Source organism: Petromyzon marinus, unplaced genomic scaffold (assembly GCF_048934315.1).
Source record: "Petromyzon marinus isolate PM22_M1 ecotype Great Lakes invasive population unplaced genomic scaffold, UKy_Petmar_22M1.pri1.0 PM_G_Scaffold_2, whole genome shotgun sequence".
NCBI classification, from domain to species: domain Eukaryota; kingdom Metazoa; phylum Chordata; class Hyperoartia; order Petromyzontiformes; family Petromyzontidae; genus Petromyzon; species Petromyzon marinus.
In genome coordinates, this window is record NW_027422761.1 from 3,166,820 (window position 1) to 3,182,532 (window position 15,713).

Genomic DNA, 15,713 nt, shown 5'->3' on the forward strand with positions numbered 1-15,713 from the left:
CTCTCATCTCACCATACTCACCTCCATGTCCTCTCCTGCCTCTCCCCTCTCATCTCACCATACTCACCTCCATGTCCTCTCCTGCCTCTCCCTCTCATCTCACCATACTCACCTCCATGTCCTCTCCTGCCTCTCCCTCTCATCTCACCATACTCACCTCCATGTCCTCTCCTGCCTCTCCCCTCTCATCTCACCATACTCACCTCCATGCATTCTCCTCCCTCTCATCTCACTATACTCACCTCCATGTCCTCTCCCGCCTCTCCCCTCTCATCTCACCATACTCACCTCCATGTCCTCTCCCGCCTCTCCCCTCTCATCTCACCCCACCACCCTCCACGCTCTCTCCTGCCTCTCTCCTCTCATTGTAAGATTTAGCTCGCTTAACAGCACTTTCCCCAACAGTCTGTTAAGGCTATACGGGAGACCTTTGTCTTATGCCCTGCAGGCCTGGATGATGGTGTCTTTGTGCGCTCTTCCACGCCGGAGGAGTGGAACGCTCAGGGAGATTTCTTTTTCAAGCATCGTCGCTGGAAGGTGAGTGCCGAGACAGCTCAGTCTGGACACCTGGGCCTCAGCGTAGCAGTCCAGCCGTCGTTTGCCAGTGCTTGTTATTGAATTCACGGTTACCAATTTCACTAAACTGAGCTTTTTTATTTGACCAGGCAAGGCCCACTGAGTTGTAGAGCTCTTTTTCGGAAGCAACCTGGCCACAAATCAAAGCTCAATGCGCTGGCTAATCTAGCAGCCAAATCCTGTTAACGCACATTGATCAACGTGGAGGGAAAAATCGGAGTGCCCGGAGAAAACTCCATGCGTCCACGAATAGAGAGAGAGAGATAGAGGGAGGGAGACATGCAAACTCCAGGCATCAGGGTCGCGATTGAACCCACAACCTCCTGTATCCCAGGCGAGGTATTTAACATCTTGTAACCCAAGGCCTTTGGCAGAGGTGGCCCACTCAGAACATAGCAGAGCTAAAACATTTCCACGGCGACCCTTTTGCCAGTTTTGAGATGATAAAAAAAAAGGTTTTACCCTTGCTGGCATTATACCGGAGGCGTTCATATTTTGCAACGCAAAATAAGACGCGAGGAATCGCACGCACACACACACACACACACGCGCACGTGTGATGACGCAGGCAAACAAACAGAAGCGCTTGCTTCCACGCAAGGAAGTTTCCTCCAGGATAAGGAAACGGCGGCGCGATGGCAACCGGCCTCTCGTGCGCCGTGCCGGAGCTTCGTAGCGCGCTCGCAACCAGCGCTCGCCCCGACAGATTTTTGTCTTTGTGTCCAGGTGGCAGCCAAGTGCTACCGCAAGGGTGGGGTTGCGGCGAAGGAGAAGCTGGCGCTGGCTCACGACGCGGCGCTGCGCACGCAGAGCAGCGGATGGAGCCCCGGGTACGGCCGCACCTGCGCCGCTCCCTCGCGGAGGGCCAGGCGGGGGGTCGGCGCTCGGTAGCGAGGAAGCCGGCGTCGGCGGCGCCTGGGGGGGAAGAGCGCCCGGGGAAGCCGGTTCCGTGCCACCCGCGAGTCGGTTCCACGCTTCCCAATCCTCCAAATGTTTTTTGTTACGAAAGGCGCAAAGAAGTGTGCAGAGGTGCATGGGGGTGGGGGGTGGGGGGTGGGGGGGGAGGAATTACACTGAGAGACTAAAAGGTAAAACGCATGGATCAGAGAAGAGACAGAAATCAGAGACGTCAAGTTGACCGGAAAAGAGTAAATTGTCCCGGGTAGAACGCAACGCCGGTGAAGGGCGACCGCCGTGGGAGACGGAGCCACGATTACCGGCTTTTTGTGCTAGAAGCTGATTTAATTGCTGAATTGTTAGACAATGAGGAATGGCGGCGGCTCGGGGAGGCCTTCATTTAATGGTTGATAGAACACAGCCGGCGATGATATTTAGTTTTGTTTAAACAATGGGACGCACATTAACACTGTAACTCTAACTCGCGAGCCTTTGTCACTGCCCATGACTTTAAAGCAGGGCGTGGGCAAATTTTTTGACTCGCGGGCCACGATGGTTTCTAAAATTTGACAGAGGGGCCGGGCCAGGAACAGATGGATGGAGTGTCTGTGTGAACTGAATAAAAATTACGTGTTAAAAATCATTACGTGAAATGATTTGGCCTTTAACAGGTAGCAAAGCATTTATTTGCAAGGCAGTTTAACAAATTGCACGAACATAGGGCCTATACACCACACTCCCGGTCAAAGTGCGCCATCTAATGGGGAAACTGGGGGCATTACAGGAGAAAGGTAAAATTTAATTTAATAATAATATTTGGACAAGTTCGGCGGGCCGGATTAAAAAGCCCAACGGGCCGTATAGGGCCCGGGGGCCGTACTTTTCCCACGTCTGCTTTAAAGGATACCGAGCCAGGCTTGAGCACCACAGAACGTCGCCGCTTCTCGGTATGCAACGACGCTCCCCCTCTGCTGCTGTTGCTGCTGCCCGCGTGTTGCGAGCAGCAAGGCCCAGGACTACCTTGCCCTGGCCAAAACGTACCTCGAGTGTGGCCTGCCCCACATGGCGCTCAAGTGCCTGCAGAACGCAAAGAGCTACCCCCTCTGCGGCAGGCTGTGCGAGCGTCTCGGCAAGGTGAGCCTCCGGCATCATCACCACCACCACCCCCCCCCCCTTACCATCTTTCATCCCACGCCTGTAAACGTTATTCATCATATTCTTGGTTCTTTTGGTAAAGTCACCACGTAGAAGGGAAACAATAAATGATAAAAATATAAAACAATAAAATTCTCACGACGTTTCGACTGCAATGCAAGCAATCGTCATCAGGTGTGAAAACCACAGCAAGAAAATTTGGAAAAAAATTATTGCTGTGGTTTTCACACCTGATGATGATTGCTTGTGTTGCAGTCGAAACGTCGTGAGAATTTTATTGTTTTATATTTTTACTATTTTATTTTTTCCCTTCTACGTGGTGACTTTACCGAAAGAACCAAGAATATGAATCCCTGCAGTCATGAAAGCTTTAAATCAAAAGTTATTCATCATCTTAAGTACGTCGCCCGTTATTATAAGCCACGACATTGGATCCTGCCACATTATTGATATCGCGACAATTGCCAAGCGACGCAGGAGGCACGTCCTGAAGGACGGCGTGGCTTTGTGTCACGTGCTCACCGAGTGTTGCCTATCCCGAGCTGCCTGGCACGAGCTGGAGCCTCGTTAATGATACAGGGCTAGGGGCCAAGTGGCCGGGTGGCTCAAAGAGTTCCCAAACGCTGCGATGGCCACCCCTGAGAAGAACCGGATTCGAATCCGGGCTGCAGCCACCTGTGAATAATGCGGGTTCTCAAGTGTTAGCGAGCCGATGGGTCGCCCAGTGACCGAACGATGACGTCGAAATGCGAGGACAGCAGCAGCAGCAGCAGCGCTGTCGGACTGCCTCGTGTTGACCCGGCGTTGACCTCGTGTTGACCTCGTGTTGACCTCGCGTGCTGCACGTGGTGTGCGAGTAGGTGCGAGAGGCAGTCGGGTGGTACATGAAGAGCTCGTGCTACGACGAGGCCGCGAGGCTCATTGAACGGTTTGTACTCCGCCCGTGCCCCGGGTTGCATTTCAATCGCGCGACTTTCATCTGCTCAACCAGGTTGCCCTCTTCGCATGTTAAAGTCGTACGACAACCCACCGTCGTCGTCGTCCTCGTGTGTCGCTGCGCGATCTGGTACGCTTCGATTTTGGCGCTGCATCAGTTGTTGTAACGGTTAGACAGTTCGTGAAGTTTCTGAGAGATTGTTTGGCGTGTTTTTACAGCTGGATGATTGAGAAACCACGGTTTGCGCATTATCGCCAAACAATCAGCGTCGTTATTTTTCACTCTTCTCTAAAAACTGACGAATATCCCCTTGCTTACCCTCAACTCCCCTTCCCCATCCATTCCCCATCTTTTACACGATCTCTCTTCCCAACTTCCCTACCCATTCATCACACTCATTCATCATCAACTACTGATTGTCACTTTCATCATCGTTTATTGCACTCATCATATTCACGGGCTACTCATCGCACCGTTCGATTTCCAACACGTAGGCTTTCACGACCAATATCGTTCATAATACAGGGGTTTTTTGGGGTTAAATTGCGTAAATATAAATGTGTCGTTAAACAGAACACGCCAATTCGTTACTAGTACAGCACACCGGTGGTGTGTTGGAGAGTAAATCCACATTTACAATCCAAGTGACGTTTCGCCATTAATTACAACTAGCATCATCAGGCGAAACAGCAGGATTTTTCCATAAATCTGGCTGTCGCCTGATGATGCTAGTTGTAATTGCTGGCGAAACATCGTAGTCAGATTGTAAATGAATGTTGTTTTGGATTTACTCTCCCAACACACCGGTGTGCTGTACTAGTAACCAATTGCCACGTTCCGTTCACGTGCCAAACATTACCAATTGGCTGTGTCAGGTGGTGGCCGGCTTAACGTGGACACGTTTATAATTAAGCGACCTAACCCAAAAAAACACTTGTATGTATCATTGCCAATTCTCCATTGGGCACCTTAGCGAAGGGGCTGTATGGAATCAAAACGTGATCGGCCATACGTTTAAAAGTGTTGAACGGCGTGGTGCCACCGTCACTCTGGACCCCCCCCCCGTGCCACGGTGCGGTGCGCCCAGGTGTGAGGCCGAGCAGAGCCCCGACGGAGGCCTCGCCCCCGTGGACTTCCCGTGGAAGTGGCGCGAGCTCCGCTTCGTGGCCGCCAGGCGTCACGTGGAGCGGGGCAACGAGGGCGCGATGATGAGCTCGCTGTCCCGCGTCGCCTTCGAGGAGCAGCTCGCCTTCCTCAGGATGAACGACTTTTTGGCCCAGGCCGTCGCCCTCCTCGAGCAGAGGGGCAGGGTCGAAGAAGCCGGGAAGATGCTTCGAGAACACGGGATGATTACCGACGCGTTGCGGCTCGCCAGGCCCGGGAGCCAATTCGCTGGCGAGTGCCTCCTGGCGAAGGCCCGTGCCGCGTTGCGGGCGTTGCGGGCACGCGCCAGCCGACGAGACGAGGCGGAGGAGGAGGAAGCTTTGCGCGAAATAAAAGCAGAACTCCAGAGCGTGAGGGAAACGTGCGAGAATAACAACTTTGTGAGCGGGAAGGCCGAAGCCTGCTACATGCTTGGGAAGTTGGAAAGCGACGAAGACCTCCTGCGTGAAGCAATCACGCTCTTTCTCGAGGCCGACGTGGTCGTGGGCGCTGCCGAAGCGACCGCGGCTTTGCTGGACGTCGAGGGCGGGGGGTCGCCGCACGTCGTCCCCATCATACTCGAGGTGCTGCAGCCCCTGCTGCGGCTCGTGGCGAGCTTCCTCGGCGGCGGCGGCGCGAGATCAGGGGAGGCCGCGGCTCATCGGGAGCAGTGGCTGGCGCAGAGCTGCGAGTTTTACGGCTTGAGCCGGAGCGAGGGGACCTGCAGGGTGTTGACGCAGGAGGGCTCCAGGTTCCTCGACGTCCCCGGCGGCCCGAGGCACGGCGACGGCGAGCCGCCGCGCGTGCCCACGCCCGAGGCGGACCGCGTCCTCGCACGGCACCTGCTGGGTCGCTGCGAGCGCCTCGCCCGGGCGGCGGAGTCCCGCGCGCGCCAGACGCCGGGGGTCTGCGGGCGCCACCCGACGGGAGGGGCGTGCCCGCTCCGAGATTGCCGCGGCGCGCACGGCGGCGCGGCCGGCGGGGCGGAATTGAAAAAGTTGGTGGCGAGCAAAGTTCACCTGGTGACGCTGTCCGGAATTCTCCTGGAAGCGATCCCGCAACTGGAGTCCCGGAGCCCCGAAGCGGCAAAATTTGTGGAGGCGCTCCTTCCCAAGCCAGAGCTGGCTGACTGCGAGGACCTCCTCGCCCTGCTGTTCCCCAGCCGTTTCCACCCGCGAGGGCTGTCGGAGAGCCCGGCGTCCTGCGGGGACATCCTGGCGCCGATACGGAGCAACCCTCACGTCGGCTCCGCGATGCGCGAGCTCGTGGCGCGGGAAGTCGCCTCCCGCGGCGAGGAGAGCCGGAGGGAATCGACCGACCTTTGGCTCGAGGCGTACCGCGCGGCGCGCGCCGTCAATTCTCCGACGGAGCCCGGCAGGCTCCTGCGCGCCGAAGAAGAAGAAGAAGAAGCGTTTCGCCGGCGCGTCGAGCGGAAGAGGCCGGGGCCGGGCGGCGCCGCCGGCGTGCTCGACCTGCCCAACGGACGCCTCGCCAGCTTTTTCAACCTCTTCGTGGAATCGGCGGAGAGGGCGTTCGCGCGGGGAGACGTGCTGGGCTCGATCCACGCCTTCTGCCGCTTCCGCAAGCTGATCGGGACGCGGCGGCAGCGTCGCGGCGGCGGCGGTGGCGGCGGCGGCCTCGCGCCCAGCGTGGCCAACGCGGCGGCGATGGCGGAGCTGCAGTTGGTGCTGGTCTGCGCGGTCCACGCGAGCGCGCGCCCCGACGTGAACACGGTCTGCCTGCCGCAGGGCTACCTCGCCGCGCTGAACCTGTGGAGCTGGATGCATCCGCCCAACCCGCGGGTGGGTGCGCCACGCGCGGACCGGGGGGGGCGCCTCGCGGATATTTACCTCCCGGACGTTTTTCCGTGAGGCTTTTCCAACGGAGGGTGAAAGTTAGTCGTGCGTCAACTCTGTCCGGCCGTCCGTCCGTCCGTCTCTCTGTAACGCGGGGGTTGCGGTGGCTCTCTCCTGCTGAGAATGATCCGACATGAACGGAATTTGATCGTGAGAAAACCGTCCCCGTTGATCGAAAAGTTTAAGCGCCCACGATGTGGCTATAACAGCCGGCACCAAGCAGATAGGCGCATGTGTGTGTATGTGTATGTGTGTACGTGTGTGTGTGTATGTGTGTGTGTGTATGTGTGTGTGTGTGGACGGAGTCTTGGCGTGTATTGAATCGTAATCGATTGTTGATCTGGCCAACTGCGTGTCATTAGAAACACCGCACCCGCCGCACACGGCCAAACAAATTGAACGTCGGGCGCGGCACGCAAACTTTTAAAGTTGCGGCTCACCGGTAAGCTGACGGACAATCCGCAACAACCAAATTCAGCAACCGCCTCCGAGCCCAAAACTCAACGAGGAGATTGGCCACGGCAACTCAGGCACAGAGTTGGCGACGCGTTTTGGTGCGATTGTATCATCGTACGGCTCTCGCAACGTGACCCACGCTGACGGAGCACGTGAGCGCGATGCTCCGGACGCTCGCTCTCTCACGCCGTTTAATTGTCACTCTGTGGCTCTTTCGGTAAAGTCCACGTGGTGGTTAGAAAATAAAATAAATTAAATCACGTTTCGTGCGCAACAACAACAACAGGCGTCCGTCAGCAGGTGGGACAACCACAGCAAGAAATAATTGCTGAAGTGGGCGAGAGGCCTGCCGTGACAAGAGGTTATATAGGTAAGAGAAGGGGGAGGAGCAAGGGGGGAGAGAGAGGGGGGGGTGAGTGGGCAGAGTTGGGAGTGGGAGGCTGGCGAAGCTGGAGATGCGGATATGAAGGCAACAACCATAAAGCAGTTAAGGTTTGGATACAAATTGAGCAATCATTGGAAGGATGTTATTAACCAGGTAAAAAACTTAACTGCTTCATGGTTGTTGCCTTCATATCCGCATCTCCAGCTTCCCCAGCCTCCCACTCCCAGCCCTGCCCACTTCCCCCCCGGTCTCAGGTCCTCTCTTCCCCTAGCGCTTCTCTCTCCTCCCCCCTCTCTTACCTATATGACCTCTTGTCACGGCAGACCTCTCGCCCACTTCAGCAATTCTTTCTTGCTGTGGTTGTCCCACCTGTTGTCGCGATTCGTTTTATTTCGTCTTATTTTCTACCTACCACGTGGGCTTTTACCGAAAGAATCAAGGAGTGTGGATTCCTGCAGCCACGAAAGCTTAAAATCAAGATTGTTTCATCGTTCCCCCCTTCAGGCGAAACATCACCGTGACGTCTTCGAGGCTATTAATGAGTTCGGCAGAGGCCAGCAGCAACCTTCCGGCCACGACAGAGTGCTGAGGCACGTCGACCACTTGGCCCTCATGGTGTGCGGCGAGCGCAACGAGTTCCTGCTCGACGCCTGCGGCGATGACCCCTGCGTGGAGTCGGGGGCAGCGGAGCGCCTGGTCGTGCTGTGCCTGGTCATGCTCGTTAACGTCCACATCCTGAGGAGGGCGAAGCTCCAGTCCCGCATCCGCGCGGCCGTCAGGAACGCCGGCGAGGGCCTTCCGCCCGAGAGGCGGGACAGGCTGCCGCCGCGTCTCCTGCGCTGCCTGGAAGCGGCCGACGCGGCCAAAGGACCCGGCGACGTGGCGGCTGTCCTGGACGCGCTTCTGCGGCAGAGGGATGGCGATCGTCTCTACGACTGCGTGTGGAGCTCGCGGAGGTGCGGCTTCTTCCTCCGCCGCGGGTCGTCGGCCTCCCGATTCCCCGAGCGATTTGAGCGCGACCCGGGGGAGCCGGGGATTTCCGCTTCGAGCCCGGGGCGGTTCCCGAACGGCGACGGCGGCGAGGAGAGGGGGGAGGAGGAGGAGGAGGACGAGGACGAGGAGCGGAGCGAGCTGCTCTTGCTGCGTCATCTGGCCGCGCGGCGGGAGACGGAGGAGCGGACGCGGCTGAAGGCTCGGCGCAGGTGGAGAGCGGCACGGCGGGCCCTGCAGTTTGCCGTGGCCCTGAGCGCCGGGCTGAGGGAGGAAGCCACGGGACAGACGGTCCTCAGACCCGCGCGGCTGACCCAGGGGCGCTGCGGCGTGTGCGGCGTGAGCTTCGCCGAGGAGCGGGACGCCGACGCCGACGCCGCCGCCGCCGCCGCCGGCGCGTCCGGCGTCTCGGCGAGCGGCCACTACGGGTCCCGGGGCCACGCGTCCGGGACGGAGCGGTATCACGCCTACGTCGTCGAGTTCCGTCGCCTGGTAGATCCGGCGACGCGGAAGGCGGCGGCGGGGCTCCGGCGGTCGGAAGGGCCGCGCCGCCGGGGGCGCGCCGGCGCGCGGTTGGAGATGCGTCGGGAGGAGCTGAGGGAGGCGATGAAGCGAGTGGAGCTGCTGGAGCGCGAGCAGCGCACCGGCGTGCTTTGGGATGGTAAGGGTCGCTGCTCCTCCTCGTCGCGTGCACGGCTATCGGGGGTTTAAATATCCGCTCGCCTTGATTTGTTTTACCAAGATGTCCTCCTCGGTTTCCTGCTCGCCGCGTCCGATCGGAATCTTAATTTAGACTGCAAGGAGGAATCCGGTGAGCTGTGAAGCTCTTTCCCGCGGATGTCCAGAATGGGGGGGGGGGGGGCTGGGTCAGCCAGTTACAACAGCAATCAATGCAATAAAAACCGATAGGAGTGCAACACTGAGAAGATGGTTAAGCAATTCACTAAATATAAATAAGTGATCATTTGTATTATTGGTTCTTTCGGTAAAGTCACCACATAGAAGGGAAACAATAAAAATATTTTTTAAAAAAATTCTCCCGACGTTTCGACTGCAACACAAGAAGCAATCATCATCAGGTGTGAAAACCACAGCAATAATTTTTTTTTTCAAATGTTCTTGCTGTGGTTTTCACACCTGACGATGATTGCTTGTGTTGCAGTTGAAACGTCGTGAGAATTTTATTGTTTTATATTTTTACTATTTTATTTTTTCCCTTCTATGTGGTGACTTTACCGAAAGAACCAAGAATATGAATTCCTGCAATCACGAAAGCTTTAAATCAAAAGTGATAATTTGTATTTGTATTTATCAAAGCTTGGGCAAAGTATTAAAAAAACACCAGCAAAAGACATCCAAAGTGCTGCTGCTAGGAGAAGCGAGCTTGGGGGGCTTGGGCAGGACGCGTCGTCAACGGACCGGGAGGAACGACGGTTACCCGATGGTCGACGCCGATAACGGAGCAAGCGGCGAAGGGACATTGCGTCCGAGAGAGAGAGAGAGGTCGCGTCCACCGGAGCGACGAGATCGAGATTGTTGCACCGCGGGATTGCGCGGGCGGTGGCAGTGGCCCCGGGAGGCCTTCACTCGGCGGTGGATTGATCACGGCGATCTTTTATTTTCCATTCGTACGGCTGCCGATATGGATGCAGAGCAACGTGCACAATTTGACGTGCATGGGGGGTCAAGCCGGACAATCGCGTCAGGAACACCGGGTGTATCGCTGTAACGATGTCTTCTGCGTATTTGTTGGATGATCGGGAATTGCGTCGTTACGTGTCCACAGTCGCATCCAGGAGAGTTTTTAATATTCCATTTCTGCATCAGGTATCTGCTTCTGCCCCCGCTCTGTGCGGATGCGGTTTATTAATTAATCGCATCCGCTGATGATGGATCTTGGAGAAGCGTCGCTTTGTAATCAAAACTGTATCCTGTCAGAGTGAAGGCTCCTAACTCCTTTTTAAAGAGATTACTTTGAACACCGTTTACTTGATTAACTCCCTAAACATAAATGCGATTTGCGGTCCCATCTTGTGGCAGATGGAACCTTACAGAGCAAATTAATCCGTGTGGTCGTCAATCCGAAGACGGTGAGAGCACCGCATCTTCACATCGGATCACGGACTCCTTGGTGCCGGGTCTCCAGTACCGCATCAGGGCAACACCAAACCCGCGATGCCACTCAGACCCGGTCGCGGTGCCTCGTGATGGGGCGCCTCGGTGGCTAGGAGATGTGAACTACCTCGCCCGGCATACAGGAGGTCGCGGGTTACATCCCGACCCTGACGCCTCTCGGCAATCCCCTCCGCTTATGCGAACGCAACCTTAGAGGCCTCGGATTGACCGAGCGGGCCATCGCGCGCGGCTCTGCCTCCGCGGAGGAGGCTTGCAATGATGAGGCCTTAGAGGTCGGCGCAAGCACCTTGAGGTGGCGGTTCACGCGGGGAGAGGAGAGGAAGCGCCAACCAGGATTTGAACTCGCAGCCATCGCGAGCCTCCCCCCCCTCTCTCCAACACTGAGCCACACGGCCGGTTTGCCACGGTGCGCAGCAGGGTGACGTGCAATTGTTAACGCGACCTCTACCGGCGCTTTCTCAGCGCTGTGAAGGAGGGCCGTTGCCTGAAACGTCGCGTTACGTAGATACGTTTTGAGGCCGTGACTAACGCGAGGTTTTTCTTTGTTAGGCTGTGCTCTGCGCAGCATCGCCAAATAATTCGTCTCGTTCCGGTGCATTGGTGGTTTGTCGCGATGGGAAAACGGCGTTCCGGGCTTCCAGGCTCCGCGGAGGACGATTCCACGAGCATCCCTGATGATCCCCCGCCTGGGCGTGTTTGCGTGTTGGCGTGCGTGTCGGGAATTTCACCATGCAGTCGGCGAGAAGCTGCGATCGGCGGTGGAGCATTTGGACAGGTGCACCACGGAGCTGGAGTCGATCGTGGCCCGCGGAGCGGCCGACGCAGGTTTGTCGCTCGATTTTACCCCGAGGTCGTTTTTTTAATCATCCGGTCGGAGTGACGAGCTCACGGCGGTCAACTCTCTCTCTCTGTCTGCTGCTGGAGTCGGCCAAGTCAGCTCGCGTGAACCGGTTTTGCCGTACGGGGGGGCGTTTCTCCTTTCACCCGTACCCCTCGTGGACAAAGATGGCCAACGCGCGACCGTGTACGACCCATTGAGTCCACATTCCTCGCTCCGCCGTCTCGTGTTCGGCCGCCCCGCGGGGGCGTCCGCGTCGGATTTTGAGTGCGCGGCGGAGGCGGCCGGTGGAGGAGCGGGGCCCCCCGTGCTCGGCGGCGCGTCGATCGGCGGGCCCTGCGTTGTTGGCGGGACGCGCTCTGTGGTTTTGCCCGTTGCGGGCGGTTGACCGGGCCCTGGTGGTGTTCATCAGACGAGGTGCATGAGGATGAAGGAGAGCCAGAGGGGGCGGCGACCTTCAAGGAGCTCGACCCGCTGCACAAGACGGAGCGCAGGCCGGGGCCGCGGCGACGCCGAGGAGTCCCGGCTCCGGCACTCGGGCTTTGAACGGGGACTCCGCCCCTGCTACACACACACACACACACCACCAGATCTACACACATTCACTAACCCCAGCTACACACACACACACACCACCAGATCTACACACATTCACTAACCCCTGCTACACACACACCACCAGATCTACACACATTCACTAACCCCTGCTACACACACACACACACCATCCCCAGATCTACACACATTCACTAACCCCAGCTACACACACACACACCACCAGATCTACACACATTCACTAACCCCAGCTACACACACACACACACACCACCAGATCTACACACATTCACTAACCCCTGCTACACACACACCATCCCCAGATCTACACACATTCACTAACCCCAGCTACACACACACACACCACCAGATCTACACACATTCACTAGCCCCAGCTACACACACACACACACCATCCCCAGATCTACACACATTCACTAGCCCCAGCTACACACACACACACCACCAGATCTACACACATTCACTAGCCCCAGCTACACACACACACACCACCAGATCTACACACATTCACTAACCCCTGCTACACACACACCACCAGATCTACACACATTCACTAACCCCTGCTACACACACACACACACCATCCCCAGATCTACACACATTCACTAACCCCAGCTACACACACACACACCACCAGATCTACACACATTCACTATCCCCAGCTACACACACACACACTACCAGATCTACACACATTCACTAACCCCTGCTACACACACACACCACCAGATCTACACACATTCACTAACCCCAGCTACACACACACACACCACCAGATCTACACACATTCACTAACCCCTGCTACACACACACAGCATCCCCAGATCTACACACATTCACTAACCCCAGCTACACACACACACACCATTCCCAGATCTACACACATTCACTAACCCCAGCTACACACACACCATCCCCAGATCTACACACATTCACTATCCCCAAGCTCCGGCACTCAGGCTTTGAACGGGGACTCCGCCCCTGCTACACACACACACACACACCACCAGATCTACACACATTCACTAACCCCAGCTACACACACACACCACCCCCAGATCTACACACATTCACTAGCCCCAGCTACACACACACACCATCCCCAGATCTACACACATTCACTAACCCCAGCTACACACACACACACCATCCCCAGATCTACACACATTCACTAACCCCTGCTACACACACACACACCATCCCCAGATCTACACACATTCACTAACTCCTGCTACACACACACACACACCATCCCCAGATCTACACACATTCACTAACCCCAGCTACACACACACACACCATCCCCAGATCTACACACATTCACTATCCCCAGCTACACACACACACCATCCCCAGATCTACACACATTCACTAACCCCAGCTACACACACACACACACCACCCACAGATCTACACACATTCACTAGCCCCAGCTACACACACACACCATCCCCAGATCTACACACATTCACTAACCCCAGCTACACACACACACACACCATCCCCAGATCTACACACATTCACTAACCCCTGCTACACACACACACCATCCCCAGATCTACACACATTCACTAACCCCAGCTACACACACGCCATCCCCAGATCTACACACATTCACTAATCCCAGCTACACACACACACCATCCCCAGATCTACACACATTCACTAACCCCAGCTACACACACACACACCATCCCCAGATCTACACACATTCACTAGCCCCAGCTACACACACACAAACACCATCCCCAGATCTACACACATTCACTATCCCCAGCTACACACACACACACACCATCCCCAGATCTACACACATTCACTATCCCCAGCTACACACACACACACACCATCCCCAGATCTACACACATTCACTAACCCCAGCTACACACACACACAATCCCCAGATCTACACACATTCACTATCCCCTGCTACACACACACACCATCCCCAGATCTACACACATTCACTATCCCCAGCTACACACACACACACACCATCCCCAGATCTACACACATTCACTAACCCCAGCTACACACACACACCATCCCCAGATCTACACACATTCACTATCCCCAGCTACACACACACACCATCCCCAGCGCAACACACACACACACCATCTTCCGGACCAGGCAATGTGCGTGGATTCCACGTGCCTGCAACATTTCACATTTGAATACAAATTAGTTTGTGTTAGTACGTTTTGAAGGGTTTGTCTGTTACCTTAATATTTACCAACAGGCAACTAGTTCCTATGCCAATTTAAAGCTGTTCTTTATAACATTTTGCATTTCAAGGCCACGGTTGGTACGGACCAATGCATTTGGCTTTTGTTATTCAGGCTAACGGAGAAAAACGTGCACGGTGCATCTCCTTCGTGTCGCGGTGCAGTGATCAACGAGCGCTCCACTCTCCTCCACGGCGACACCATCACGCTCCACTCTCTACAGTGACACCCTCACGCTCCACTCTCTACAGCGACACCATCACGCTCCACTCTCCTCCATGGCGACACCATCACGCTCCACTCTCTACAGTGACACCATCACGCTCCACTCTCTACAGTGACACCCTCACGCTCCACTCTCTACAGCGACACCATCACGCTCCACTCTCCTCCATGGCGACACCATCACGCTCCACTCTCTACAGTGACACCATCACGCTCCACTCTCTACAGTGACACCCTCACGCTCCACTCTCTACAGCGACACCACCACGCTCCACTCTCTACAGCGACACCATCACGCTCCACTCTCTACAGCGACACCATCACGCTCCACTCTCTACAGCGACATCATCACGCTCCACTCTCCTCCACGGCGACACCATCACGCTCCACTCTCTACAGCGACACCATCACGCTCCACTCTTTACAGTAACACCATCACGCTCCACTCTCTACAGCGACACCCTCACGCTCCACTCTCTACAGCGACACCATCACGCTCCACTCTCTACAGCGACACGCTCCACTCTCTACAGCGACACCATCATGCTCCACTCCCTACAGCGACACCATCACTCTCCACTCTCTACAGCGACACCATCACGCTCCACTCTCTACAGTGACACCATCACGCTCCACTCTCTACAGCGACACCATCACGCTCCACTCTCTACAGTGACACCATCACGCTCCACTCTCTACAGTGACACCATCACGCTCCACTCTCTACAGTGACACCATCACGCTCCACTCTCTACAGTGACACCCTCACGCTCCACTCTCTACAGCGACACCATCACGCTCCACTCTCCTCCACGGCGACACCATCACGCTCCACTCTCTACAGTGACACCCTCACGCTCCACTCTCTACAGTGACACCATCACGCTCCACTCTCTACAGTGACACCATCACGCTCCACTCTCTACAGCGACACCATCACGCTCCACTCTCTACAGCGACACCCTCACGCCCCACTCTCTACAGCGACACCATCATGCTCCACTCTCTACAGTGACACCATCACTCTCCACTCTCTACAGTGACACCATCACGCTCCACTCCCTACAGCGACACCATCACGCTCCACTCTCTACAGCGACACCATCACGCTCCACTCTCTACAGTGACACCATCACGCTCCACTCTCTACAGTGACACCATCACGCTCCACTCTCTACAGTGACACCATCACGCTCCACTCTCTACAGTGACACCCTCACGCTCCACTCTCTACAGTGACACCATCACGCTCCACTCTCTACAGTGACACCATCACGCTCCACTCTCTACAGTGACACCCTCACGCTCCACTCTC

General features: G+C 56.3%; 2 protein-coding genes across 2 annotated transcripts in view; both read left to right on the plus strand.

Moving 5' to 3' along the window:
* The window catches only part of LOC142912355 (TPR and ankyrin repeat-containing protein 1-like), a 27,088-nt gene extending 25,621 nt beyond the window's left edge, over positions 1–1,467 (plus strand). The window contains exons 14-15 of the mRNA XM_076060524.1: positions 449–537; positions 1,303–1,467. Coding sequence (XP_075916639.1) covers positions 449–537; positions 1,303–1,467 — 254 coding nt within the window. The remainder of the gene's footprint in view (positions 1–448; positions 538–1,302) is intronic.
* LOC142912329 (TPR and ankyrin repeat-containing protein 1-like) lies at positions 279–15,171 on the plus strand. The gene is made up of 8 exons (XM_076060494.1): positions 279–537; positions 1,303–1,406; positions 2,478–2,607; positions 3,489–3,556; positions 4,653–6,510; positions 7,910–9,056; positions 11,267–11,356; positions 11,782–15,171. Exons 3-8 carry the CDS (start codon positions 2,536–2,538, stop codon positions 11,913–11,915), a joined length of 3,369 nt encoding a protein of 1,122 aa, XP_075916609.1. The 5' UTR covers positions 279–537; positions 1,303–1,406; positions 2,478–2,535; the 3' UTR covers positions 11,916–15,171.
* The last annotated feature ends 542 nt before the right edge of the window (positions 15,172–15,713 follow it).